At 36.0% G+C, this 26,152-nt stretch overlaps 1 protein-coding gene across 2 annotated transcripts in view; it reads right to left on the bottom strand.

The window, feature by feature from the left end:
* The window catches only part of TMTC2 (transmembrane O-mannosyltransferase targeting cadherins 2), a 399,848-nt gene that overhangs the window by 191,077 nt on the left and 182,619 nt on the right, over positions 1-26,152 (bottom strand). For both annotated transcript variants that reach the window (XR_004901498.1, XM_028532039.2), the window contains exon 3: positions 18,553-19,381. Coding sequence is in view for 1 of the 2 variants with exons in the window: in XM_028532039.2 (XP_028387840.1) it covers positions 18,553-19,381 (829 nt within the window). In the remaining variant the exon portion in view is untranslated. The remainder of the gene's footprint in view (positions 1-18,552; positions 19,382-26,152) is intronic.

Consider the following 26,152-nt stretch of genomic DNA (forward strand, 5'->3'; position numbering starts at 1 on the left):
GGACATAAAGGGAGACAATGACAGTAATGAAATCATAGGAAGGAAATTTAACATACCACTGACATCAAATCAACAAGAAAACAGTGACCTTAAATGACACACTAGATGAGGTCAATTTAATTGCTGTTTTCAGAGAATTTCACACCAAGCAGAAGAATATGCATTCTTTTCAAGTGCACATGGGACATTGTCATAGACCACATGTTCAGGCTCAAAACAATGCCAGTAATTTAAGAAAATTAAAATCATACCTAGCATCTTCTTTGACCACAATGCTATCTAACTAGAAATCAATTATATGAACAAAACTGAAAAATACACAAACATACGGAGGCTGAATAACATGGGTTAACAAGGAGATAAAAAAATATAAAACTTCAGACAAATAAAAGTAAAAACCCAATGTCTATGGGACACAGCAGAAGTAGTCCTGAGAGGAAAATTCATTGGAATACAGGCCTACCTAGAGAAACCAGAAAAACCTCAAATAAACATTCTAACCTTACATCCAAATAACTAGAAAAAGAACAAAAAGCTCAAAGTAAATAGAAAAAAATGAAATAATGAAAATCAAGAGTGAACATAAATGAAAGAGTCAAAAAAAAAACAACACAAAAGACTAGTGAAGCCAAGATGTGCTTCTTTGAAAAGACTGATAAACCTTAGCCAGACTTATCAAGAAAACAAGAGAGTATGCAAATAAAATCAGAAATGAAAAACAAATAACTGACACAAAAGAAATACAAAGGGTTATAAGAAAATACCATGAACAGTTATATGCAAACAAATTGGCAATCTGAGAGAACTGGATCAATTCCTAGAAACATAAAATCTTCTAAGACTGAATCAAGAAGACATAGGAAATCTGAACAGACTGATTACAACCAACAAAATAAGAGCAGCCATAAAAAACTCCCAACAAACTAAAGCCTTGGACAGGATGGCTTGACAGGTGAATTTTACCAAACATTCGAAGAAAATCTAACACCTATCATTCTCAAACTATTCCAAATAATTCAAGGGAGAACACTCACAGACTCACTTTACTAGGCCAGAATTATCTGATTCAAAATGTGAAAAAGAGACTACAAAGTAAGAACTATATCCCTGATGAACATGGATAAAAAATCACCAACAAAATATTAGCAAACAGAATCCAGCGACACATTAAAAAGATCATACACTGTGTTCAAGTGGGATATATTCCTGGGATGCAAATGTTGACTCAGTATCTGTAAATCACCTAGTGGGATATTACATAAACAAAACATAGGATAGACCATGATACTATCATGGACTAAAATAAGCATTTGACAATAATCTAGCACCCACTTTTGATAAAAACTCTCAGCAAAGTGGAAGTAAAAAGAACATACTCTAATATAATAAAGGCAACATATGACAAACCCACAGCTAACATCATATTCATGAGGAAAAGCTAAAAGTGTTTCCCTGAAGATTACAAACAAGACAGGGGTGTCTGCTTTCACCTTTCCTTTTTAACATAGTACTGAAAGTCCTAGCCATAGCTAGGACTTTCATTTCTTCTTCATTAGACAAGAAGAAGAAATAAAAGGCAAGCAAATTTCAAAATTAGATGTAAAAAGGTCATTATTTGCAGATGACATAATACTATACAGAGAGAACCCTAAAGATTTTATTTAAAAAAATTACTAGAATTGATAAAAGAATTGAGTAAAGTAAGAGAATAGAAAATACACATTCAAAAACATACAGCATTTTTTATTCTCACCCAAGGACATTTTCTTTTTAAAAAAAAGATTTTATTTATTTATTTTTAGAGAGAGGGGATGGGAGGGAGACAGAGACGGAGAGAAACATCAGTGTGTGGTTGCCTCTCATGACCCCCCCCACTGGGGACCTGACCCACAACCCAGGCATGTGCCCTCACTGAGAATCGAACCAGTGACCCTTTGATTCTGAGGCCGGCACTCAACCCACAGAACCACACCAGCCAGGGCCCAAGGACATTTTCGTTATTGCTTTTAAAGAGGAAGGAAGGGAGAAACATGGATATGAGAGAGAGGGAGAGAGAGGGAGAGAGGAAGAGAGAAACAGAGAGACAGAGAGACAGAGAAGCATATATCGGCTGCCTGCTAGACGTGCCTGTATCAGGGACTGTAGCACCCAGAATGGGTATAGAACCCACAATCTATGCATGTGCCCCAACCAAAACTGAACCCACAACATTTTGGTTACAGGATGATGTTCCAATCAACTGAGCCACAATGGCCAGGGCAAGGTAGCATTTTTATATATCAGAATAAACTATCAGAAAGAGAAATTAAGTAAACCATCCCATTTACAATTTCATCAACAAAAACAAATACCAAGAAATAAATTTAACCAAAGAGGTAAATATCTGTACTCAGAAAATGATAACACATTATGGAAAAAAAACTGAAGATGACATAAGTAAATAGAAGCATATACCATACTCATGGATAGAAACAATTAACAGTTAAAATGTCCACATCATCCAAAGCAATCTATAGATTCAATGCAATTCCTATTAAAATACCAAGAGAATTTTTCAAAAAAACTAGAACAAATTATCTATAAATTTATATGAAATCATAAAAGACTCCAAGTAGTAACAACAATCTTGAGAAAAAAGAACCAAGTGGGAGGTATTATGCTACCTGATATCAAAATATACTCCAAGGCTACAGTAATCAAAACAGCATGGTACTGGCATAAAAAAAGACATATTGATCAATGGAACTGAATAGGTAGCCCAGAGATAAACCTGTGCCTAAATTGTAATTAATATATGACATAGAAGACAGGAACATGCAATGGGGTAAAGACAGTCTATTCAATAATTGGGGTTGGAAAAATTGGACAGGCACTTGTAAAACAAACTAGACCACCTGGTTATATCATATACAAGAATAAACTCAAAATAGACTGAATATAAATGTAAGACTTGAAACCATAAAACTTCCAGAAGAAAACATAGGCAGTAAATTCTCTGACATTTCTCTTTACCAGTATTTTTTGTCATGTGTCCTCATGATAGAGGAATGAAGGAAAATAAACAAATGAGACTACATCAAACGAAGGAAACCATCAGCAAAATGAAAAGACAACCTATGGAATGGAAGAAGATATTTGACAATGACACATCTGATTTATATTTTGGATATAAATTTTAATATCCAAAATTTATGAAGAAGTAATACAACACACACACACGAAACACAAACCAATTAAAAAATGGCAACCAACCTGAACAGACACTTCTACAAAGAGAATATACAGGTGGCCAACAGACATTTAAAAAGATGTTCAAGGTCATTAATCATCAGAGAAATGCAAATCAAAACCACAATGAGATATCACCTCACACCTGTCAGAATGGCCATTATTAGTAAATCAACAAATAAGTGCTGGTGAGGATGTGGAGAAAAGAGAACCTTCAGGTACTCTTGGTGGGAATGCAGATTGGTGTAGCCACTATGGAAAATAGTACAGAGTTGCCTCAAACATGTAAAAATAGACCCACCTTACGACCCAGGCATTCCACTTTTGGGTATATAGCCAAAGAAACCCAAAACACTAATTCAAAAGAACGTAAGCACCCCTATATTCATTGCAGTGTTACTTAAAATAGCCAAGATATGGAAGCAACCCAAGTGTCCATCAATAGACAAGTGGATCAAAAAGTGATAGATATACACAATGAAATATTGTTTGGCCCTAAAAAATGAAATCTTAACATTCACAACAGCATGGATATATATAGAAGATATTATGCTATGGAAAATAAGCCAGAAAGAAAGAGACTAATATGATATGCTTTCACTTACACATGGGTTCTAAAGACAAAATGAATGAACAAACAAAAGAGTCTCATAGTTGTAGAGAATGGAGTGATGGTTGCAGAGGGAAGGGGAACTAGAGGACTGGATAAAAAAGGTGAAGGGATTAAGCACAAATTGGTAGTTACAAAGTAGTCATGGGAATATAAAGTACAGCATATGGGATACAGTAAATAATATTCTAATAACTATGTACAGTGCCAGGTGGGTACTTGAAATATGGGGGATTACTTTGTAAAGCATACTAAGCATCTAATCACTATGTTGTACATCTGACACTAATACAAAATAATACTAAGGTAAAATGTTAATGAAAAACAGCCCTGGCTGTTGTGGCTCAGTGGATTGAGTGCCAGCCTGCAAACCGAAAGGCCGTGGGTTCAATTCCCAGGCAGGGCACATGACTGGGTTGCAAGCCAGGTCCCCAGTTGGAAGCATGTGAGAGGCAACAGACTGAAGTATCTCTCACACATCAGTGTTTCTCTCCCTCTCTTTCTCCCTCCCTTCCTGTCTCTCTAAAAATAAATAAAATCTTTTAAAAAATGTAAGTGAAAAACTAAGTTTTATAAAAGTGGTTAAGATGAAAAATAGGAAAGGTTATGTAACAAATACTTGAGGATGAGGCATTTTGCATCACTTAAAAATCTTAACATTGAAACAAATAACACTATTACTGATTTAACTAACTTAAATGTACAATTCAGAAAGTTCTACTGCCAGACAGTGAGAGCAAGCTATTACACAGAGAGGTTAGATAAACAGGAAGAATCAGGAAAATTTTTAAATCAGAGGATCAGTGCACTGAAATGACATGATCACATCAATTGAGCAGTATAAGGAAGAGAAAGAGGGGCTCACTCCCCTGCAACTCCAATCTCAGCCAGACTGGATCCCAACAGGGACTCCTCAGACACCATTAAAGAATCTTTCTAAAAAAGAGGTGTAGGTAAACATATCTCACCTCCTCCCACAACTACCGCAATAAAGATTACAACAATGCTACAAAATTTAAAAATCACCCATAATTGTCAGAAAATCAAGCTGTATGGAAGTGTAACAACCAAGGATTTAGAGAAGCCACATTCACCCAGATGGATAGGAGCAGTGAAGAGATGGAGAAGCACAGAGAGGCATGGACACATGGACTGGTGTGGAGAGGCACATAGATATGGAACTGGCAGTCCCACATCCACATGTGGTGGGTAAAAACTGAGAGGGATACTTTGGGAGTAAGGAATCCCAGCCCCAGACCAGATGACAGAGCCCAGGGTTCCAGCATTCAGAAGATAAGTCCCCATTAACTTCTGGCTGTATAAACCAGTGGGGTTAGGGAAGTGGAAGAAACTGCAGGATTCTCAGAAGACTCCTCTTAAAGGGCCCACAACAGACTTAGGATTTACACACTCACTCCCTTTGGGATTCAGCACCAGAGCAATGGCTAGAAGTGCACTAGTGGCATACAGGGAGAAATTGAAGTGACTGGCATCAGGGTGAATGTTAGGAGATAGTTTCTTCCTGGGCAAAACTCCAGAGGCCAGCAGCAGCATGTCCCCCATCCAAGCCCTCCCCCACAGAGGGTCACAGAGCAGTGAAACAGGTTACCCCACCCTGGCAATTACCCAAGGCTCCACCCCATACAACTTACAGGTGTGCCTTTTACAACAGGCCACACCACTAAGACAGGGAGGAAAAGCAGCTCTCCCTAATACATAGAAACAAACACGGGAGGCTGCCAAATTGAGGAGACAAAGAAATATTGCCCACATGAAAGAACAGAACGATATTTCAGAAAAAGAAATAAATGGAATGGAGGTAAGCAACCTATCAGATGCAGAGTTCAAAACACTCATTATCAGGATGCTCAAGGAATTCACTGGGTACTGCAACAGCATAAAAAAGACCCAAGCAGCAATGAAGGTTACATTAAGTGAAATAAAGAAAAATCTACAGGAAACCAACAGTAGAGGGAATGAAGCTGAGAATCAAATAAAAAATTTGGAACATAAGAAAGAAAGAAACATTTGATGAGAACAGCTAGTAGAAAAAATAATTCAAAAAACAAGAATAGAATAAGGAGACTCTGGTACATATTCAAATATACCAATATCCAAATCATAAGGGTGCCAGAATGAGAACAAGAAGGGCAAAAAATTGAAACTTATTTGAAAAAATAATTAAAGAAAATTTCCCTAATTTGGTGAAGGAAATAGACATACAAATCAAGGAAGCACAGAGTCTCACAAACAAGATGGACCCGAAGAGAGCCACACCAAGACACATTATAATTAAAAGGCCAAAAGTTAAAGAGAGAACCTTAAAAGCAGCAAGAGAAACTAAGAGAGTTACCTACAAAGGAGTTCCCATAAGACTTATCAGCTGATCTCTCAAAAGAAACTTTGCAGGCAAGAAGCAACTGGCAAGAAGTATTCAAAGTAATGAAAACCAAGGACCTACAATCTAGATTACTCCACCCATCAAAACTATCATTTAGAATGGAAGGACAGATAAAGAGCTTCCCAGACAAGTTAAAACTAAAGGAGTTCATCATCAACAAGCCCTTATTATATGAAATGTTAAAGGGAATTAAATAAGAAAAAGCAGATCAAGACTATGAACACATTAAAATGGCAATAAATTCACAACTATCAACAGTTCAATCTAAAAAAAAACAAACTAAACAAGCAAAAGAGAAACAGAATCATAGATATGGAGGTCATCTGGAGGGTTATCAGTTGGGAGAGTAAGAGGGAGAATGGGTGAAAGGGTGCAGGGATTAAAAAGTACCCATTGGTAAGTACAAAATAAACAGGGGGATGTTCAGAACAGCATAGGGAACAGAACAGCCAAAGCACTTACATGCATGACCCACGGACATGAACTAAAGTCAGAGGGATTGCTGGAAGGAATGGGGTACTGGGTGGAATGGGGCAAAGGGGGAAATATGGGGACAACTGTAATAGCATAATCAAAACATATTTTAAAAAAGAATCTTTTATACCAAAAACATCTACAGGACACATATTAGTGATTAATGAATAAAGCCAACTAGTAATTACGATTAGATGTCCTCTTAGAGGCAGAAATCATATACTCTTTCCATAAGTCCTAAACAATGTTGATATGAAGACTATCCATATATCAGGTTGGTTAAAACCCAAAGGAAAACTCTATTTTCCTATCAAATAATCAGAATGGGCTTCTTCTAAAACCTAAGGGCATTCTTTTTAAACCTAAGGTGTTAACTTAAGACCTCAAAAATAAATATCTACTCCAAGCTCAATTTGGGAATGAGCTGAGAACCAACAGCCACAAGCCAAGCGTGGCTGACTCTGACAAAAGCGGAGCCCACGGCCGGGCTCTGGCTCCCCGGACTGCTCCGCTGCAGTACAGGGTGAGGCGCCGGCAGTGCTTCCGGAACTACAAACCTGCCCTCGGGAAGTATCTCCAAACCGAAAATGTAACAGCAAAAGAGATTTCAAAATCCTGCACCGTTGCTTCCAAATAACAGAATTTCAAGCACAAAAGTAATTTCAAATATACTATTGTGATTAGAGATAAGAAAAGCACAGAATCCATAGGTTCATATATCATCGATATGCTTGTTTTCATTATGCAAGACCAGAAAATTATTTTTACTTTAAAATTAAGCTCAACACCCACATGAATGTGGACAACACCATTCAACATTAATTACTACTGTGAATACAACTTTATGCCATCCTTGGAAAATATTCAGATTATTCAAAAACAATGTAAGTCGAGATATGAGGTGCTGTACGTCATTACTGCAAACCACCAAAGCTTACTGTAAAACTCAAAGAAAGCCAACTGATAAAGTAAAACCAGATAACATCTCAAAATACTTCAAACCTTCCCATCTTTTCTGATGGTCTCATGATATAAAGTTTGAGAGATTTACTCTAGTTTCCCAAGGAAAAAGGATAGAAGAAAAGTGCTGATTACATTTCCTTATTATATAAACTCCAAGTTGCAATACTCAGAACACCAAGTATTGTAAGATTCGAAGTTTCCTCTGCCATCCAAGCAAAGAGCTGCACTCAAGAAAAAAAAGTGTGTTGATACCTCAATAATCTGTTCTCAAAATCTGACTCTCGACTCTTGTACTGCATATCTAATCCCGTTCTTTCTTTCTACACTGAAAATTCCTAGAAAGTTTTTTTCTAAAGGCTAAAATATAAGCCTTTACAATTTCCACAAAAAGATATGTGTTGATATCTTAATATAATATCCCACAGTATTTTGCATAAAGAAATTAAACTGCTTAAAATGAATAAATGTTCAGAGTAACAGCTAGTATTACTGGGAATTAGAATCCTAAATACAAGAAACAATAATGCTTCTACTGTAGCTGTGCCCTCAAGAAGATGTTTCTTTCCTTCTAGTGTTAATCAAACCAGACTGTGTTTTTTCACTTGGGAAACAATATTATTATTTTTAAAATCAAAACTTTTAATGTTTGATTAAATTCTTAATTTTTAGTAAGCACATAATGTATATGTGTTTCTGCTAGATCCCGTGGGTGGTAGTATGTTTAAATTACAAACAAATTTAACATTAATATTTAAAGCAAAAGAGACTTAACACCCATATGCATAATAATAGGGCTCACACTTTGTTTTGGTCATCTTCTTATAAAATTATATCTAAATAATCCTCTACAGCCAACCATTTTTCAATGATTATACAACTTGGAACATACTATATACTTCTGTTTGATCCCTTGAGACCTAAGTGAAATTTTCTTTTAAATGCACTATCAATGGTAATTGGTGTGCATGCATACTAGAGATAAAACTAAAAAATATACTATGTCTATCTTCTTGAAAATCTGTTATACTTGTAACATCTAAAACCTTATAATACAGCAGGAAATTAACATATGTTCTTTGACCCTTCTGTGTTTTATAAAGGTCAAACACCTGTAATTTGATTTTGCATGAGATAGTGCTCTAATATACTTGTTAGCTTACTCTAGCAGCTTAGCTCTCTTGTTGAAGAATTAAAATTTTCAGAAATATCTGCTATAATCTTAAACATACACCTCTAACATGGCTAACCATTCCCTAATAGATGCCAGATTTGGAGATATTTTTTAAGTTTCTCTTTCTGGTAGTATAGTGAAACTCAATGTTCAGAGAGGCTGGCCTTTCTTATACAGAACACATTATATGTTATATAAACTATAAAAATATTTGGTAATCAATGTATCATTGGATAAAAAAAAAGCACCCTCAAGTCTAGAACCTGCATGAAAGCAGGAATCTAGAAGGATAAAAAAGCTCTGAAGATGGCATCCACCCTGCACACGCAAGTAAAACTATGGTGAAGCAGGACTTCTCCTTTAAATGGACTTGGCTTTAAATGGTCAGACTGCAGAAGTCACAGAAACTCTAGACCCCTCAGGAAGCCACCTGAGTAGATGAACTACAAACAAACAAACAAAAGGAGAAAGTGGATGTATTTTCTGTCCAACATATTTGGATAACCAGAAGAAAAGAGAAAAACTTCCCTGGGGATTCCTTTACATAAATCCACATTGACAAAGTTTGAGGGAACACTGTATCTGTTGCCCAAAGAGCCTCAAATCAAAAATATGTTTTAAACTACAGCTGCAGTAGGGATGAAAAAAGTATTGAGACTTTTGTGCAAATAAATTAGAAACTCTAGCTGAACTAAACAAAATCCAGGGGAAAAAAAGTTCACCCAAATTGATCCAAAAATTAACATGGATGTTTCCAAAATCATAAAAGAAATTAAATCCTTAGAAAAATATATACCCTCTCATAAATAAAACATCATGCTTAGTGAGTTTTGCAAGTAAATTCTACCAAATATGTATGGGAAATGGTAACTCAAATCTTCTATAAAATATTTCAGGAAACAAAAAAGATGTGATACTCTCGAAATTATTCTGTAGTGTTAATTGATTCTAAAACTGAAATGTGACACCACAAGATCAAAACTGCCAATCTCACTCAGAAACATGGGCAAGAAACAAATTTAGAAGAATATAAAAATGTAAATACATTATAACTAAATCCTCCATTACTTCCAGGGACGCAAAACAAGTTGAGATTGGGAAAGATGTTAATATAAATTATCAAATTAACAGATTGAGTGTGTGAAAATCCACATCATCATCAATATAAATTCAGAAAAAGAAATCTTAAACTATAATATAAATATTTACCAATTAAATTTATTTTCAGAAAACTATAAAATGCACATAAGTAATGGTGAGATATTAACAATTCTTTTAAAAATAAGAGTGAGAAAAAACCTGCTGTCATCACTTCTGCTTAACCCTGTAATATAATATAGGTTCTGCCATAACGTGCAGGACATGAACTGAAGGAAAACTGAAAGAAAGAGAGATATGAGGACAGAACTTCAAAGATACTGGTAATACTTTTGTCCTAAGTTGCAAAATGGGTATTTCTTTTAGCAATAATTTTTAAATATCATAAATATAAAGTGTATGTGGGTACATATATATACATATATCTCAATGAATATTTCATAAATATTTAATAGAAGAAATGTTCGAGAATTTTAAGAATCAAACACAAAAGCTAATATGGATATCAGACTAATTTAAATTCATACTTATTTTAATCATATGCTAGTTTTAATTCCTTTAAAATATAAATACTAGTAAATATATTCAATCTAAGACAACATTAATTTTAGATTTGAGAGTGTTTGAAAGTCCGTAAAGGCTCTAAAAGTCAGTTACAGGCAACCTCAAAGACAGGAACGGCAAGCAGTGTGTCACCTGCTTCCCTGATAACATGCCACCACAGGACAATGGTCAGTGAGTCTGCTGCTGTCTGGAAGGTTTTACACACAACCCCCTCACAGTCATCAGAGACAGTACAAAGAGAAGAACTGCGTGGCATTCCATTCGTAGTGGCAAGCTAACCATATGGTTTTGAACTTCTGTGAACACTCCACCCATGTCAACTGAGAAACCACCATACTTGATTTATTCAAGAATGAAATCTTTAAATGGGGCCTTAATTTAACAAATCAACAAATTTGCTTTTTAAAACTACTTGGTCTAGTTGAGTGAATGACACATTTTCATTTGGTTTCTGTCAGTCCTGTTTTCCCATTTCTCTTTTTTTACTCAAAAGAAAAGAAATGAACCTTTTTTGAAAAAGAACAAAACAGAATTTCTTTACCCTACAGAAGCCTGTAGATTCAACTTTGAACTATTTTTTCTCTTAATCAGCCTTTACTGGTGCGTTTAGCTAACTATCTCTTACCACACTTCTCTGTTAGAAGTGAAATCTTGTATTTTACAGCTATGATGAGGCCATCAGTCTGAACAATAGACTACACTGGTTTCCCTTCCTGACTTAACTGCTTTGTTATAAAAATCTGAACTTCTTTTCAAAAATGTTCATCTTACTTTACAAGAAACATAGCATATTATCAACAAACAAACTAACAAAATTTACTACTTAATTTCAAAGCTAGCTAGTTAATTGCAATTTACCATAGTTAAAGAAGATACTCAATTAGAGATAAAAACTTTGATTATAAAAACCACAATGAATTAGTCAAGTTTCACATGACTTAGAAGTTTAGATTTCACTTGGATTATGAGTTGTTTCCTGTATAAAATTGTATTCCTTCAACATATTTGTTTCTGGAAATCTGAAACAATGACAAGTTGAAATGGGAGTATCAATTTTATAGAAACCCAGGAAGAAAATTTGTCAAATACTGCATAGCTGAAGCTGTTTTGTCCCTATTAATTAAGTGGGCAATATCCGTCCTTTGCATTAGGAGGGGATGAATATAGAATGCTCCTATAATTAGAGTTTCAAATATGTGCATATTTTATATTGAACATTTCACATATTTACATTAGAAAGAGGCATTAAAAATAAATTTTAGCTTCTTAACAAAATTTCCTTGGATTAACCCTGCTTAATTGTCCCTAATTATTTTTTAATAAATTGTTTTCATACCATTAAAAATCAAAGTCAAATATGTCCTTTGAAGCAAACTGATGGAGTTAACAAACCAACTATGCTAAAGAACTGATTTGACTTTGAATTTGTAACTTAATTAAATGTAAATGTCTTTCAGCATACCAGATATGCTGCCCATATGCTATTATTCTCTTTTATGTCTATGTGCTCACTGATCTGTTTATCTATAATAACTTCATTAGGCTGTGCTTATGACCTTAATTAATAAGGATGCCAGCAAGTCACTGGTTTTAGGGAAGACAAGAGATGAGTTTGAGATGCTGGCAAATCACCCAGGTGGAGAAGTTCCACATAGATATGAGGTCATGGGAAAATAACTTAGAAATTCAATGACACACTTATTAACTCCATGTAATTTACCAGATAGTGTTTTCGATTCTACACAGACAGGAAAATAAAGGCAGTCTTATGGACAGAACCTTGATAAATGAATCTGGAGAGAAGGCAAAACTATAGAACACAGAGCTGTGGAAAATGAAAAGATAGTCAAAATTGTGTAGTACCTTGAAAGCCAGAGAAGCAGAAACCATTTGTGCCAAATTCTACAGACAGCCAAAGACACATGGGGGATTTAGATGAAGCCAAGAAGAAGGGCAGTCATATATTTAACCACTTTGTAATGAATTTTAAAATGCTTTTTTCAAGTAAATATTAATCAATATGGTTTATAAAATATGTTCTTTTAAGCAGAAAATAAACCCTTTGAAAAGTGATGTGGCTTGCTCATTAAAGCAGTCATCAGGGAAAATTTCCTCTTTCCTAAGCACAGAAATGCGAAGAGTCACTGTGAAATCAGCAAACTGCAGTAATCAGCCATGTCTGGTATTTTCCTGACAGTATCCACCACATAATGAGACAAGACTTGTGGTTTACATAGTCCAAATCAGCTATCATTTCTCTACTCTCCCAATTTAAACCATAAATTAGCAGCACAGTCACTATGACAGGCTTTACTGATCATCATTTGCATCCAATCAGTTAATGACTGGCAGCTGTCTATAGCAACCTATTACTGAAGGCAGCAGCTTTATGTATAATGTTTCGGGAGGCTTAAAATCATATTCTGTGAAAGTACATAGTAGAAAGAAGAACTCCAAAATTTGGAAAGTCTTTCAATGGAAGGGAAAACCTAACTCAATGAAATAACTATAATCTCAGACAACCTTAGGAAGATTGGCTTTAAAGGGTTTCTAATCTTTTGCTAGGCTCAAATAACAAAATAAATTTAGAAAAATCTGCCTTAAAGAAGATTACTGCCAGTCTCATAATTGGTAAGGAAGTAACTATGGACAGAATCATTACTAGCATGTTCCACATAGAAAAAACAAGAAACCTGGATTTAAAGAGTTTTGCCTTTTATCACAATGGAAGCATAGGTCACAGAAGGTAGTCTCGGAATCCAAAACTAATCCCACTCCCAATTCTATTCCTCTTATTACAAACACATCTGAGTGCAGTGTATCAATCCCATAATAGTCTACACTTTCTCCTTCTTTATGCACATACACCTTATCTCCACAGAGATTATGAATCCTCTTTAAAAAGAAGGGTGATGACTTTAACATATATTATTCAATGCATTCATGACAAAGTGCCTTTTCTTTACCAGGCGCTGTCCTAATTGCTACATATGTGGCATTTTAAAAAATGCAAAAATCTCTGCCTTCTTGTGTCTTAGATTCTACTGTATGCTGAAAATATATTCAGGCAACAAACACATAAATATGGACAATGTAGTATGTGAAAAAGTAATGTGTTATGAAAAAAACAAAGCATAAGAAGAGGATAGGGAAATGCTGGATAAGGCAGAGGCAGAGGGGTAGCTGCAATTTTTAAAGGAGTAGCCAAGTTTACATACAGGAATTTACTTACAATGCAACACTGCACCCAGATCCTCCAGATGGTGAGGGAGACAGAGGTGAGAATACCCTAGGAAATACACTCCAGGAAGAAGCGATGACAAGTGGTAAAGCACTGAGGCAGCAGCTCACACGGCACACAGAAGGCACATGAAAAGGGCCAAGCACTGGAGTGACAAAAATAAGGTTCCAGTCTGAGATTGTGAGCTTTGACTTTGAGACAAATGGGCAGTCAGTGGAGGACTGGGGGACGTCAATCACAGACTCTGGCTTGTGTTTCAAATGGGTCATCAGGGCCGCTGGTTGAGTGTAGTGTATAATGATGTATAATGGAAGCAGGGGTTCCACTCAGACATGTAAAGAGGTTGGAAGTCATCACTCCCATTCTTACAACAAGAAAAAGCTAAACAAATAAAAAATCAACAACTTTTCTTGGAAGTATCAGTGAACTGAGGTCGCAGGGCAAACCATCACCCTAAAATCTGGAGAGACAGGCAAATCTGAGTCACAGAGGAGATGTGATTCCCTGGAGTAGAAGCTGTTGGAGGAGGAAGTTGATGGGAATGGTTAACTTGTAATTATGAGGAGTTGCTAGAAGCCAAATGTGAGTGGGAAGCTCACAGGGGCCACACTAAACCTAGGAGCCTCTACACGTTCGTGGGTTTTGTCTTTGTGAACACCACCGGGTTCTCACTGTGAAGAACCGAGAAAGATGCCCTCCTGGCTCTGGTGCAGGGAGGGGGAGAATGAACAAACCTTTGAAATACAGGAGTCCTCCCTTATCAGGGTGATTCACCCCAAGACCCTAGTGGATGTCTGAAACCACAGACAGCACCAAACCCCACACAGCCATGTGTCACTTCACGGCCAGATATTATATGTTCCAAGAAAGGCATTTTTAGGCAATTTCCTCTTGTGCAAAGATCATACAGCGAGCACACTTAACACAAACCTAGATGATACTTTTATGCGACTGGCAGTGCAGTAGGTTTGTTTACACCATCACCACTAACACATGAGTAATGACTTGCACTAGGACGTAATGACAGATACTAGTTCACTAGCAACAGGAATGTTCTGCTCTGATATGATCTTTTAAGATCACTGTCCTATATGCAGCCTGTCATTTATAGGAATGTCATTATGTGATACAAGACCACATGTGCTATATATTTCTCCCATACATACATATCTATGATAACATTTAATTTATAAATTAGGCATAATACACTGTAATAAAAATTGTGAGTATGGTTCTCTCTCTCTCTCTCTCTCTCTCCATATTGGGAGGAAACACAGACATGGGGAGAACATGCAAATTCCACACAGACAGTGGCCCAGCTGGGAAATGATTTCTTTTTTCCTCATTAGCAGGTCCTGGTGTACAGCATGGACCCTGTGGAAAGATGGATGATTCACGTCCCAGGCAGGATGGAGCAGACAGCGTGAGATTCCATCATACTATTCAGAATGGCATGCAATTTAAAACTTGAAAATCGCTTATTCCTGGAGTTTTCCAAATAATATTTTCAGACCAAGGTGGACCGTGAGTAACTGAAAGCATGTAAAGCAAAACCTAGGATAATGGGGGACTACCGTATACCCTTATCTTTGCCCAGAACACACGTCTGCTGTCCAGGGGAAAGGCCTTCCCACAGCCTTGAGCTGTGAACCAAGGGCATTCTTCTCAGTCCAGACCCACCTAGCCTTCCCCTCTCGGCCATAAGGGGAGATAGGGAAAACTAATAAACACTCAGGAAGGTCATAGCCCAGGGGCACTAAAAATGAACAATAAAACAACACAGCACCCTCACCCCCATTTTACTGACATACCAGCAGGGCTCCAGTACAGTAATGGGATCACAGTGGAAAGAGACGCAGAACATAGACTCAGTTCTCAGTGAAGCCCCCAGACAACAGGAGACACAAGAACAAGGACACTGGAGAAATCTGATGCCTCCAGCCCCTGTAACTACGGGAGTCATTAAACGCAGCCCGACTCCCAGCTAGACTCACATCTACCTCAGGTCCATCATATCATTTTTAACAAAACATTATGTGGCATGCTGAAAGACATGAAGACAGAAGCAGGCAGGTCAGGTCACACACTTTTGGTAAGAATCTGATGAAAGATGAAGGTGGCTTGGGCCATGGTAGAAGCAGAGGAGGTGGTAGGAAGAGGTCAAGATCTGCATGTAGTTTCGAAGACAGCAGAGATAAGCTGCTAAGGAAATGGATGTAGGGTGTGAAAGCAACAGTGGAAGTATGGATGGCTCCAAGGTTTCAACCAGAGCCACTGGGAAAATGGGACTGTCATCAACTGAGACAGTAAAGGCTTCAGGTAAAGCAGTTGGCTGGAGTACAGGGGTTTGGGAATTCAATTTTTGATGTTTCAAATGACTTATAATACTTATCAATTGTGTATTCATTTAACTAATAATATTGGAGTGCCTAAATACTATAGCACTTCTTAAGAAGAAATAAAAATATATTGCAAACCAAGAAAATGCTTAATTATTTTACCACGTGAATGGGTAAAGGAACAAATGACCAAATGTTTTAAGCATGTCACCAAAATAACTTCATCAGAACCATAATCATCACTGTCAACAGTAACAGTATAGTGGGTACTGCTGTAAAACATCTAGAAGTTTACAAAGTGCTTCCACCAAGTCTAGGACAGACTGTATGTACACTCTAGCATCTGAGGACTGGCCCTCCCTTCTTTCAGAGTAATAAAATCTGTCTGGGTCCTTGGCTTCCCAGAATAAAGATACCATTCCCCAGCCTTCCTTGCAGCTAGGTGTAGCCAACAGTCTGTTGGCAAACATGGGGTGTGTAATTTCTGAGATATGCCTTTAAAGAGAATGGTTATACCCACCACTTGCCCTTTCTCTCCCTCTTCCTGTTAGCTGAAGTGCTGATGTGATAATGAGCCATTCTGAACCACATGGACAGGGTGACACTACGAGATGGCAAGGGAACAAAAGAGAAGGAGCTCGGATCCTGAAAATCCATGGCGCCACCTTATCAGCACCAGGCTGCATATACTTAGATTGTTACATGAAAGAATAAAGCTTCTATCTTATTTAAGCCACTGTTACCATGACTCTTTGCTACAGTAACTTAAAACTTAACCAATGTATTTAAGAAATTCTCAGAACAATCCTGTGATATAAATAATGTGCTGAGATTCCTTAATATGTATCTGTCTTAAAAAGCAGGAAAGTAAACTGCTAACAGAGCCTTGTTTTATATACTTATATCTACCAGTCGAGGTGGGGGGCTAACTGGAAAGCATTCTGTGAGAACTGATTGCAACAATATTTACAGCAAGATTTAGGTTCAGGGATTCAATAAACTGTGTAGCACCCACTACCTAAAAAAGCCACACGGTGAGGATTTTTCCATGAGAATATGGTATGCACTAGCTCAATTTTAAAGTTTCTAGTCCCATTAAAATCCTCGTGGCCTATTAAGCATAAGTACCAACAATTAGTTTTTGGCTTAAAGAAATGCTCACTGAATTCTTGACTTAATTGGTAATGAGATAAGGATGTCAGAGTTGTTTCTGATGTGTATAAATCAGCAATTTTCAACCCATGAGCCACAAGAATTTTTAAAACATGCAATACCTGACTATTTAGTTAGGGACACTGACCTCTTTTCCCTCAGATTGTCAAATAAAAAAATTACAACAGCCAACACAGCAATAGCCACTCAATGTGAATAAATCAAAATTATACCTATTTTGTCAGATTAGTAAAAAAAATATCTTTGGATATAATCTGATACATATCAGCAAGCCATTCCATATAATTGGAACAGTTTTGTACTGTTGGTATTTAAATACTGGTACAGAATTGTACTGGGAACAGTAGAAAAAGACCAGTTCAAATGTTATGCAAGCAAACATACTTTTAAGAGTACATAACTAAAAAACAGCTTATGAACAAGACTATTTGGCACTATTTACTATGATATATTTCTGCACTTAAAATGTAAACTTATTTTCATTCTATTGCTCTCAAACTTCCATCACCATTTAATTGCCTAAACCAGAGAAATCCATTGTAACAGCTTTTGATTATTCATTTATGCTTTAAAGGAGACTACTTCCTACTCTGGCTGCAGATTCTGAGATTTGATAAAATAACTTTCTAAATAAAGAAAAATAATAATAAATACAATCAATCTTCTCACAGTACTGTGAAAAGTTTGTTTCCCCCAGTGCCTTAAGAACTCTTAAACTAGAAGGTGCTGACTACCTGGCAACACCCCAGTCATTAAGCATCTGCAAAGCTGAGGGTGACTCTCACTTGCACGCATGCACACTGACACCTAGAGACACAATTCCAAGATTCAAAATACTTACCTACGAATCTTTTAAATGTGTCAGTGTAATTCTTGTGGTATTTCCTCAGGTGAGGCTTAAAAAACAGAGGAGCTAAAGTATAGTTAAGTGTTTTAACCTGACTTTTATTACATGATGAAAGAGGTGATGTCCATATCAGTATTTTAAAATGTGGAAACGATGCATTTTTAAAACCTTTCATGAGAGTCAGTGTTTTCACATAACAGGAGTTCTAATTCCTCTGGACAAATGTAGCCAAGTACATCAGAAGACACTTCCCTATTCCAAATATAGAATGCTGATGCATCTCTAAAGTGTACTGCTTATCAGTTAAAAAAAAAAAATAATACATATGGGTATTACATAAAAGCACCTCTTCAGCCTTAATAACTGTGTTTAAAGGCAAGAAGCAAAGATAAAGAAGGCAGAAAGAGTAAATGGTCTAGGCAAAGCATAAAATCAAGTATTACCTTTAGCAGGGTTTACTTTTATCCCTGACCTATACAGCATTTCCTCATTCTGCCAGTCTCCATTCCTCATTGCAGTCTTGAGTCCATAGAAAACAATTAATGTAGCTGTAGCATAAAAAATCAAGCTCTTCAGAAACCGCTTTTGGATTTTGACATAAAGGGCTCTGGCACCCACGGTAATGAGGAGGCAGAAGCCCATACTAGGAATATACAATACTCGCTCTGCAATTACAAAGCCAACATAGAAAAACAGGTTCGTGGCAGGAACAAAGGGTATTATTAACAAAGATAAAGACAGAACGACAATGTTCTCCGTAGAAGGAAGTTGTGTTCTCTGTGATACATTACTTTTAATACCATTTTCTACTTTGGATGCAAAACCGGGCTTAATCTCTGAGTTCCGGTACTCCACATCTGAATGGCAGCTATGTCCATTGGCATTTTGCCTGCCATTTGTTACAAATTTCCCATCGCATTCTCTTTCCAAGCTTGGGCTCTTTAAACTGTAGTAGGCAAGAAGGAGGAGTCCGATATAGAAGGCCACAGTGTGTAGGTTTCTCCAATCACAAATTGTTTTGAGCAGAGGCACGGCATCCATGGACCAATCAAAACTGAGGGTATCTGGGCAGAGCAACAGCCAGAGGTTCTTGGCTGGCAAGTAGAAGAAGGTGAGTGTGCGAGCCAGGAGGCTATCTGAATCAGCGGCCGGGTTGTCCGAGTTGGAAAAGCTTGGTGGTTTGTTTCCCATCCAGTATAGACGGGCACCCAAAAGGGAGGTCCCCCAGAGAGTTAACAAACTAATGCTGAGGAAAAGAGACAAATTCTTCCCCTGAAACCAAAAGAGAGGGGAAAATATTAAGATAGTCATCAATACAGCATGGGAACACTTAACATTTAGAGATGAAATACATTTTTGAATGGACAGTTGAAAACACAGCATTATGTTTCAAATATATGACTTCATTTCCATCTCCTTTCACAAATGTTTAAGAAAATTTTAACCCTCCAAATTTTTCACTGTGGAATTCTCTTTGTAACTTAATGAATGTTTTTTCTACTCATGCCTTTTCTAAAGTAGCAATAACCAAACCTTCAATTTCTTGACCTCTATCTACAACATGGGTTGAATACACTTCCTTCTTGGAATTAATTAGCATGGGTCAAAATGAGACCACAACATGAAAGTACTTAACATTCTGTATGGGATATAGTAGACATCTAAAAACTGTGTTCTTTCATTTTATGATTTAGATTCTGAGGAAAAACAAAGAGCAGTCGTGACAAAAAATATGGGGTCTAACAGGATCACAAAAGAGTAGCATTTAGCTATGTCTATGCCAGTCCCAATTCCATTGTCTGGAGTCTCCGTGCAGAATTTATAACCCAGGCTTTCACCTGCTACCCCACGCTGTCACTGGCATCAGCAACATTAACCATTTGGTAACACTCTCATGAGTGTGAAATCTTTCATGGTGATGAAAACCTTTTAAAAATAAAATGACTTGAAAACAAACTTATTTAAGAGAAAGAAAACTGTGAAAGGATGGCAAAAGAACATCCTTATTGATGAGAATGTTCCGGCAAAGTCTTTCAGCCTGAATAAGAATTTAGTGACCACAAACAATCTTAAGTCCTGAGAATGCAGCTGTGGAGAGACAGGGATGGACACCGTGTCCCAGCCTTAATGATTCACTAGTGATATGATCTCTTAATGCATTCATTCTTGCCTTGCATGAAACCTCCTTCCTCAGTGGCATTCAGTATGGTACTTGGAACCATACAATGGAGATATTGAATACTTTATTTTAAAAAAATTCACAAAGGGCAACAAAAACAAAAATAAACAAGTGAGATTGTTAAACTAAAAAGCTTTTGCAAAGGAAACCATCAACAAAATAAAAGGTAATTTATGGAATGAAGAAAATATTTGCAAACCATAGGGAAATATCCAAAATATGTAAGTAACTCATACAGCTGAACAGAAAAACCAAATACAATTACAAAATGGTCAGAAAACTTGAATAGACATTTTTCCAAAAAAAGATATACAGGTGGCCAATAGGTATGTGAAAAGATGTTCAGCATCACTAATTATCAGAAAAATTCAAATCAAAAGCACAGCAAGATATCACCCCACACATTTTATAAAGTCTATTACCAAAAAAGACAAGAAATAACAAGTGTTGGTGAGGATGTGGAAAACATAGAAAACTTGCATACAGTCGGTGGGAATGTAAACTGGTGCCTGCACTCTAGAAAATAGCATGGAAGTTCCTCATTAAATTAAAAATAGAATTATCATGTGATCCAGGATTTCCACTTCTGGGTATTTATCTGAGGAAAATGAAATTAGTATCTTGAAAAGATATACACATCCCCATGTTCACTGCAGCATTATTTACAACAGCCATAACACAGAAGTATCCCAAGTGTGTATTGATAAATGGAAAAAACAAAATTATACACACACACACTCAAATGGAATATTACTCAGCCACAAAAGGAAGGAAACCCTGTCATTTGCCACAACACAGATGACATTAAGGGCATTATACTAAAAGAAATCAGTCAGACAGAGAAAGAAAAATACTATATTATCTCACTTACAGGCAGAATCTTAACACACACACACACGCACACACACACACAAATTCACACATACAGAGAATGGATTGGTTGTTGCCAGAGGTGGAGGGGATGGGTGAAGGTGGACAAAAGGCACAAAGTCCCAGTTATAAGATAAATAAGCCCTGCAGATGTAACGTAGAGTGTGGTGGCTATGGTTCACAATACTCTATTGTGTATTTAAAAGATGCTAATAGAGGAGACCTTAAAAGTTCTCATCACAAGCAAAAAATATTTTTTTATAACTATGTGTAGTGATATTAACTAAAATCACTCTGATAATCATTTCACAACATGTATATATGTCAAATTATTATTTCATACATCTAAAACTAATATAATGCCATATATTAATTACATCTCAATTTTTAAAAATAACCACAAAGAGCAATATATCTAGAGCACGTACAACTTTTATTACAACCATCTCTGTATTATATGCAACTGAAACTGGACTGTCCTCAGACTCTTCTCAGTCAGCATCTCTAATTGCTAGAAGCTACAGACCTGGCTGTAGACCATCTGCTCCATCTCCACTCTGAACCTAAATCACAGCAAGATCCTGATTTCAAAAGTTATTAATATATCCTAATAACTCCACCTCCACCTTCCTTCACCTCCATAGTTCTTTATTAACCCTCTGTTGGGCATGTGCACTTTGGTCCTCAACTCAAAGTGCCCAGCACACAACCTGACTTCACAGCTGCTCCAGTGGACAGTTGCTCCTCCAATCACTGTACCTGAGATAATGGTAAGCAGTTTTCCTTCACACCCTCTCCTTCCACCCACATGTCACGCATTGTCAAGTCCTCTCACCTTCACTTCAAAATATATCCCTATTTGTCCATTTCTCTCCATCTCTTCGTTCATCACTCTATTTCAAAATGCCGAGACTTGGATTATCATAGTAGTCTCCCCCTAACTGGTAACCTGACCTTTTTTAACACAGATCATAGTGTTCCCAAATTTTAAAATCATTAATGGGAACTTACTCTTAAGATCTTGGAAGTTTTTTGTTTTGTTTTTTTTTTAAATATTTTATTTATTTATTTTTAGAGAGGGAAGGTAGAGAGAGAGAGAGAGAGAGAAACATCAATGTGCGGTTGCTGGGGGCCGTGGCCTGCAACCCAGGAATGTACCCTGGCTGGGAATTGAACCTGGGACACTTTGGCTCCCAGCCCGCGCTCAATCCACTGAGCTACGCCAGCCAGGGCCAAGATCTTGGAAGTTTTTAACTCTACAAAAGTTTGTAATTCATTGAGCAGTTTCATTGACAATATGTCCATTTTTACATTTCAAAATTTATTTTGAAAAATATTTTAAATATTTAAAGAGGGGTAGTTCTGGATATAAAATAAGGCTAAAGGAGAGAAGGTTAGAAGCTAAACATTCAGAATAAGAAAAATGAGAAATAGTAAATAAATGGAAAATTATGGAAAATTTTAAGAGGAGGGATTGTTTATTAATATCAAACCTCAGTAATGATAAATGCATAGAATTAACTGTCTTGGTGTTTTATAAACATCTGTGTGAGACCTCTGCTTAAAATTAATTTTTGTAATGCTATTTGGAATATTTAATGGCAGGAGGAGCAGCATGCTCGGTCATTGCCAAGCTTTAACTTTCAAGTCTCTCCTAGAAAAATGAAATGATTCAATCCTTCTTATCATCTAAAAACAAATTTTGCAAACAACCATTACCATGACTCCTCTGAAACTACATAGTAAAACTCTTAAAATTTCTTGATAATGGGGAAAAAAATAAAGCACACAAAACCAAATGTTAAAAGTTGTAATAACTTGGTGGATCAATCACACTAAGTAGTCTCAGATTATAGAACAGAGAAACATATAATTTGGAAAAAGTAAATGAGAAAGGATATCATGGATAAAAAAGACTCAACTTGAAAATCAATTCAGTTTTAAATTTGTACCAGAAGTCCATTTTCAAAGTGCCACTAAAGGTGATTCTGTTATAGTATCTTCCAGTGGAAATGAGTTGAGAGGACGAGAGGCCGGGAGAAGGCACTACAAAAACAGCTGGATTAGGCAAGGAGAAGAGCAAAGCAGTAAGAGAACGGCATAGGGAGGAAAATACAATCAGGTTTCTTTGCTAGTCATGAAAACTCCAGAATAAGTTGGTCTTAATAATTATAAAATTCTCTGTTAGTCCTAAAGATAGAAGTGCTGCAATAAGGTAAAACTATCTTATTCATTAAATTTTAATAAAAGCATCTTTAGTAATTTATCAAATTTTAATAAATTATTAGAAAACTAAGACATTGAGATTTCAGATGTGATAAAAATGACTCCAATGTTTGTGATGCTAAAAGAACATTTGAATACAATAAACTAGAAAATAAAGATATGAGTAATGAAAACCATTCAATGGTAAATATTGAATATTCCCAGCATTCAAGTCTAAATACAGGGAAAATAACAAAAATAAAAAAGAATAAGTAAAAATAAAATGCAAGCATTAACTTATGTAAAACTTTACATATCAAAACAGTTCATATACTGTTTCCCATTTAAACAATTGACATAATAGCTAAGATCAAGAGACACTAACATTTTGAAGTGAGATGCTCTCTTACACTCATCCTAACTTAATGGTGATGTCTGTAAGAGCTAAGTAAGTGACAAAATTAAAGAAAAACTGAACTGAAGGAAAAAGTTGGTATGAAAATGTTTGAAGTGGAAGAGTTTCTCAGAGTTCGTGACTTGGCTACCACGTTTTAAGTGTCAATCTACATTTGAAATCACGACTTTCAAGTTTCTTTAATGCCTTCTAACAGAACTTTGGTAAAATTTATCTCTTATAAAAATGGGATTCTGATAAAACCAAATCTCTCTTGTAGCCTTATTCACTGCTCCTGTGGAAATGACCTTAAAAATAAGGTAAAATAAAAGAAAGCATGGAAAAGGTTTTATTAATTTTAGTTCCTATGCTCTGATTTATGAGTTAAATCAAATTAACAAATTTTTATTGAGCTACAGCTAAGAGCCAAATGACCATACAATTAGCCTCAGCATTTTTTTGTTCTTGGCTTGGTGTGTCAAATTGATTCAGCACAGGCATTTCTGAGATAAGGCATCAGAGCTCTGAGGAGCTGCCACCAAATACTTGGAAGTGAAAACTGGTGAAAATCCACACATAGTAGATGAGACTTCAGAGCAGGGAAATTTAAACATCTGAATATATAACCTTTGGTTGGGAGCATTAAACAATGATTGCAATGTAATAGCACAAGCATAATCAGATCATTCAACGTATCATTAAGGTTGCTCTAAGTGGCAGGCAATCCACTGTGCACTGATACGAACCCCTAAGAAGGGAGATGACAGACCTTCTGTTCCTAGAGCTTCACGTGTTCTATTCTGTTTAGAAAAACACATAATGAGGAGAAGAATTATAGTGCCTTAAAGGATAATTTTCAAACCTAAAGGACCATCAGTATCAATTGTGTGCTTTTAAAAACATCAGTGCCTTGGTCTAACTAAATTCTCCCTAGGGGACTGATTCAAATGCAGCTGAAGTTGGGAATCACTGCAAATTCATACAAGTCTAATTCTTAGTATGACACTAAAAATGCTGTTGGCCTATGGCTTTCATTTCACAAAGTTTTAAAGCACATTTTCCTCAATCTAAGTGAATAAACCATAACAAAACATAAAGAATGTTTTCTTTCAAACTCAGGGACAAATTGAATTCTTGGTATAATAAGTGAGTAGTGAGTGTCATGGTCAGGTTATAAAAGCATTGAGATCATTGTAGTTAGTAGAACCAGGGCTGTAACATTTGAGTCTTGCTGATATAGAAGACAGAGGAGTTTTGTTTGGTGGGGGGGAATTAGCCTCCTAAATATGAATCACAAAAGACACATAATCCAATAGGAAAAAAAAGATTCACAATATAGACAGGAAATTCAGGAAAAAAACAAAAACATTTGAAAAAACACTTAATTTCATTTATCAATAAAAATGAAAATCAAACTGAAAAAATATATTTCACATGAGTCTAACTGAAAAAAAAAAGAGAACTGGAAAAAACTGGATATAAAAGTCACTGAAATGGCACTGGAACAGGAACTGTGACATAACAGGAAAATATCAATTGTAGTGTTTTGGCAAGAAATTTGGAAGTATATAAAAAAATTAATAATTTGTATTCTTTATTATTTGTTAATCTGGATTTAGTTACCCACTCTTTAAGAAAAAAATCCTCTTAGATACAAAGATAAGGCCATGTGATTCCCCACTGTTTATAAAGGCAAAAATAGATAAATATCTAAAAATTTCAAGAGCAATATGAAAGTAAATCATAATTACCCATGTCATTTGAATCTATAATGCAAAAGGAAAAAGCCATATATATGTGTGTGTACATTTATATATTTAAATATATATGCATATATCTATATCAACACAAAAACTACCATATAGCAATTAAGACAAACCAAATCATTAATTATATGGTAACACAACTAGTGAAAGATCATATTGTAAAATATGCATATTATAAAATCATATGGACCATTCAGAAAAAAATAACATTTTCCACAAATGCATATGTATGTACGTAAAGTCTTTTGTTTTTCAACTCTAGCTATAATTACACGAAGCACAAGACAATGAAATCTCTGGGGCAGGGCAAGAGACGGAGATGGATCAATGAATAAGAGACAGAAATGGCCTCAAGTTTATGAGAGGTTGCTGTTTATTTACAACCTCAAACATTTATTGATAGAAAACTAAAAGGTTTGACAGTCTGATATGCCTAAACTTATATTTCATGGGTTAAAAATATTTTTTTCAAACAAATATACAAGTAATGTCAACAAATCTAAATGCTGCTTATGAGTATATAAATATCTGATGTGTTAATTCCTACATCTTACTATATTTAGTATTTACTATACCTAATATTCTATAACTGTTACATATTTCAACATTAAAATATTTTTTCCAAGTCC

This window comes from Phyllostomus discolor, chromosome 2 (genome assembly GCF_004126475.2).
Source record: "Phyllostomus discolor isolate MPI-MPIP mPhyDis1 chromosome 2, mPhyDis1.pri.v3, whole genome shotgun sequence".
NCBI lineage: Eukaryota > Metazoa > Chordata > Mammalia > Chiroptera > Phyllostomidae > Phyllostomus > Phyllostomus discolor.